Here is a 4,803-nt window from a genome sequence, read left to right as displayed (position 1 = left end):
AAAGTGACAATTCGCTTTTACTCGAGTAGTCAATGGTAAGGTTTGCATCTACGTTAAAGACTGCTCGGGAATAACCCTTGTCATCTTGTGATGTGATGTAAGCTTGCCATAGATCCTTCATCGTTTAATAGTTCTCGAAGATCAAATTTGAATTATCACAAGGAGATCTAATCGAGGACTTCTCAATGACCTACCTTTTCCTAATACAGAGCACCTCTCATCAGAATTCTATCATTGTCACATTATATAAACAGCGTATCCATTTCCAAGGGACAATCGAGGCTACATTTTTTGATACACTGATCTAAATGGATATGTAATATGCATCAAGGGACATTGCAGGGACATTCGAGGGACAATCGAGGGATAGATATAATGTCACACCCCAAACCACCCCCTAGGAGGGTTGAGCGGGTGACCAGGATGTTAAACCACATCCGCCAAATCTCCAGGATCTAGAAGCAAACACCACTCACAGACACACAACATTCACAATAAAATATTGGAAACAGAGTGCAATGGAAGATAAAGTGTTATATAAACATAATGAGCTACCAAATACATTGTTCAGTCGTAGCCCACAACCCACAGTATTTCTCTACATACATACATGGCCTTTTCATAGCCCTACATCAAGATACAAATAAACAAAAGCTGCATCTGTAAGCAATACAAAAAAAAGTGCCAACAGGCTATCCACAAAAAGAATGCTCTATGAACATCAAAAGAAAGATAGTCACCATCAGGTCATCTCCTCCAATCTAACTCTGTACACCCGCATCAGAGGGATCACCTCCATCGGGGTCCATACCAGAATGATCACCATCACCATCACCATACTGTCCGAAATGATCCTCCCATTCAGGAAGACATCCACCTACAAAATCATCTAAAAGAAACAATCCACGAGGGATGAGCTCCACCGAGCCCAGCAAATGAATAATAAATCATGCATGCAGATGCAACACATCATCATGAATCTATATGTTTGGATTCAATTTTATTACTCTAGTCCACCTAGCAACACAACTAAGTCACTAGGTATATGCTACTTGCAATGACTCGGGCAACAATCTCCACTTCTTCCTATCATTACTTTGGTTGCGACCTCAATCATTGTGGATGGGTCCCACACTAGTCCGGGAGCACAGACTCCCTCGCTTGGCAGACCCCGAGATATTCATGATAACCTATCTCGGATTCTGCCCTCCTCGGCTTTCAGGAGGCCATGATCACCCAACGCATGCACCCCTGTTGGTAAGGGCTATAGCATAAGGGTATGTTCACCTAGCCAAATGATCCACATGATAAGTATGAGTTGAATGGTGTCAATCGTATCCCATTCTATGGACTACAACATACCCCATTTCCAAGTATAAAATATACAGTGCTCCCGTAGCCCATACTATGGTTCACCATAACTTTCATTTTCAAGTTGACAATCTCACAGTTCAACTTCATGCATTAATATCAACAAGTATTATATCAATGCATCCATAACCAATTCCCACAGTCGTAACATTAATTCCAAATCTTCATAAGCATTTAAATAGAAATATAAAACTGATATCAATAAAGATAAGTAATTTTATTATCTTCAAAGTGTTCACAGTGTTACACCTACAGAAATGATTCATATCCACTCACCTTGGCTATGCCACACCTACTCGAAGGACTGTCGATCTTCAAAAGTACTGTGATACGCATCATTGGACAAATTATCAAAGCCTAGGGTAATTAATTCAAAATTATACATTAATGAGTGTGTAATGGATAAAGGAGTCCAGGGGTACCCTTGGTTCAAGTTTCAAACCAAGGCCAGGCTCAAAATAGATAGGACAGTTGTAGTGGTCGATTGGTACTTGTTCATCCAATGGACCAGTGGTAATGGACCAGTAGGGCTACAGTGGTTAAATCTGAAGGGGGCTTATAGTTTCACACCAAAAGGGTTCCCTAGGTACTGTTCTAAGCCACTTTAGGTGCTAGGGTCATGTCTTGCAACTATGGTTTGCACTGGTTGATTGGACTGGTCCATCCAATGGGCCGATAACAATCAACCCATTGCCCAAAGTGCAAGAACAGGGCTGACTTGGTGTGTTTTATGTCATAGACTATACTATTGGGTTCCAGCAAGGTGTCACAGACCTTGGGGTAGGTCGAAGGTAACATAGGTTCAAGTTTCCTGTAGTCATCGATTGGTAGTGGTCCATCCAATGGACCAGTAGGGTCACAGTAGCTAAAATTTGAAAAGGTTTCTAGGGTAAGGTTATGGGTTCATATCAAAGGTTTCTAGGTGCTATTCCAGCAGTTCTACTAGGGTCTTTGGTCATGGTTCAATTTTAAACGGGTTTTGGTTGTCCGAAACAAGTCCCGGGAGCCAGTTCTTCCTTACAAGACATCTACAAAGCGGTTTTCACTTGGGCTTACATACAGGGTTCCATGCAAAGCATCTTAGACCTATGGGTAGGTCAGAGATGACACAGGTCTCAAAATCCTATAGTGGTTGATTCATAGTGGTTGATCCAATCGGCCAGTACCTATACAGTTCAAAAAATTTTAAAAATAATGTTGTTTTGGCTTGGATCTGTTGATCAGCAGCTTGCATGGATGATCAGAGGGTACAGTTGGGTTCTATACATGATAATTAACACATCCATGGTGTTAAATCAAACACGCATGGGGTCTTGGGGCTTTTGGCACCTATGGCGAGCATGCATGGCTTTGTACACAAGAATCAGCAGAAGTTACATATGAGGGGGTTTATATTTGTGCTATAACAGTTTTGTTTCAGGAAAACAAGCCTTGTATCTAACATGTTACTAAGCTAAGCAAGTCCTATACCTTTAAGGCTCATTCAAAACTAACCATGGGCATGAGAATCGATTATCCAAGGCTGTTACTGACAGTTACAGCAAGTGTTCTTCATGAGATAGGTAGATGATAGGCCAAACATGGCAGATCCATACTTGCATGTAAGGATTGAAGCATGAAAGGCTAGTAAAACATGACTATTATTGTAGACACATGAGAACATGGTTGTACAGCCAAAATCAGAGGATGGATCATGGTTACAGCCATGGTAATGGCTAGAAATCAGACTAAGGTTGTTGGTCTTGGGGATTACCTTGCTGATCTAAGCATACAAAGGGTTCTAAGTCTTTCCTTCTTCCTCTCCACGGCTTTGCTAAGAAATAAGCTATACTGTGCTCAATATATTAATACCAAGTGCCATTAAGGCCTATTTGGTAAGGGGTCATTTGGACTAAACTCATTCTAAAAACACATTTTAATAACACGTAGGCTACAGAGTGGGCCCCACATGGTTGCATTGCTAGGATAACATTCCCACAGGTTATTCTAGGTACGGGGAGGTGATTCGAGGTGCGAGACACTGGGTCCCACAAAGCAGAAATGGAATTTACATGTGACAGCAGTACTGATCGATCCAATCAACCAGTAGGTGAATCCCTGCTATTTTTGCATTTGGGCTCCACAGAGGCTTGTGCCATAATTAATTAAGTGGAAGTTTTTACCTTGGATTGTACATCAACTGGTGTATAGAACAACAACAAAAGGTTGGTGGTTGCCTCCGAACTGGTAGCTATGACATCACCAGAGTTTCCCCTTCAAAAATGGTTACCCGGTTAGTGCACCACAGGTTGCTAGTGGGTAGGACCCTGGATCCATTGGGTTCTGGACCTACATTCGGAGTTCGTGTCAGGATTTGGGTGCAGATGTAACATCCTCCACCCCTTACAAGAATTTCATCCTCGAAATTGACGTACCTTGTAAGCTGAATAGATGGGGGTATTCCTTACGCATTTCTTCTTCTCTTTCCCACGAGGCTTCCTCAAGTGTGTGGTTTCTCCATTGTACCTTGACGTAAGTAACAATATGATTGCAGAGCTTATGTTCTTTCCGATCAAGAATCTCTTCAGGTTGTTCCACATAAGTCATGCTAAGGTTAAGGTGTTCCGGCTCCGCCGAGAGTACATGCGTCGGATTGGTTATGTATTTCTTTAGCATTGACACATGAAACACATTATGGACACCTTCCAATGACGGGAGTAGAGCTAACTGGTATGCTACTGGTCCAACTCTCGTTAGGATCTCGTATGGACCAATATACCTTGGGCTCAACTTCCCTTTCTTGCTGAAACGTGTGATGCCCTTGGTTGTTGAGATCTGAACGAACACCTTTACACCAACTGCAAACTCAATATCTTTCCTTCTATTGTCTGCATAGCTCTTCTGCCTTGATTGAGCTGCCCTGATCTTTTCCCTAATCGTATCCACTTTCTCATAGGTGATCTGAACTATCTCCGGGCCTATCATGCGCCACTCTCCAATTTCATCATAGTAGAGAGGAGTGTGGCATTTCCTTCCGTACAGTGCTTTATAAGGTGCCATTCAAATGGTGGAATGGTAGCTATTATTATAAGTGAACTCTACCAGAGGAACATGCGAGTCCTAGCTGTCTTTCATCTCTAAGGTACATGCCCTGAGCATATCTGCCAATGTTTGTATGGTTCGCTCGGATTGCCCGTCGGTCTGAGGTGGAAGGCAGTACCGAGGTTCAATCGGGTGCCCATAACTTGTTGAAGGCATTTCCAAAATCTTGAGGCGAACCTAAGATCTCAATCAGATATAATGCTGACAGGCACACCCTGGAGACGCACGCCATTGATGTATAGCTGGGCCAGCTTGTCCAATGGGTAAGTGACCTTTATAGGGATGAAGTGGGCTGATTTCGTTAATCTATCAATAATCACCCAAATTGCATTCATGCCATTTTTCGTCAAT

The 4,803-nt window shown here is 42.4% G+C and overlaps 1 protein-coding gene across 1 annotated transcript; it reads right to left on the bottom strand.

Moving 5' to 3' along the window:
* Positions 1-567: 567 nt before the first annotated feature.
* On the bottom strand, positions 568-4,410 carry LOC122665444. Its single transcript, XM_043861595.1, has 2 exons — positions 3,877-4,410; positions 568-627 (listed from the first exon to the last, which is right to left on the bottom strand). Exons 1-2 carry the CDS (start codon positions 4,408-4,410, stop codon positions 568-570), a joined length of 594 nt encoding a protein of 197 aa, XP_043717530.1.
* Between the last annotated feature and the right edge of the window lie 393 nt (positions 4,411-4,803).

This window comes from Telopea speciosissima, chromosome 6 (genome assembly GCF_018873765.1).
Source record: "Telopea speciosissima isolate NSW1024214 ecotype Mountain lineage chromosome 6, Tspe_v1, whole genome shotgun sequence".
Classification (NCBI taxonomy): domain Eukaryota; kingdom Viridiplantae; phylum Streptophyta; class Magnoliopsida; order Proteales; family Proteaceae; genus Telopea; species Telopea speciosissima.
Note: the sequence above shows the minus strand (reverse complement) of the source record. Positions and strands in the feature narration are given on the sequence as shown.

Bases quoted from the DNA above. Each gene is read 5' to 3' on its own strand.
- LOC122665444 (XM_043861595.1), bottom strand. From the start codon at position 4,410: ATGGCACCTTATAAAGCACTGTACGGAAGGAAATGCCACACTCCTCTC. The intron at 628-3,876 runs GTACAATGGAGA...ATCTTGATGTAG, and splicing joins ATATTGTTACTTACGTCAAG to GGCTATGAAAAGGCCATGTA.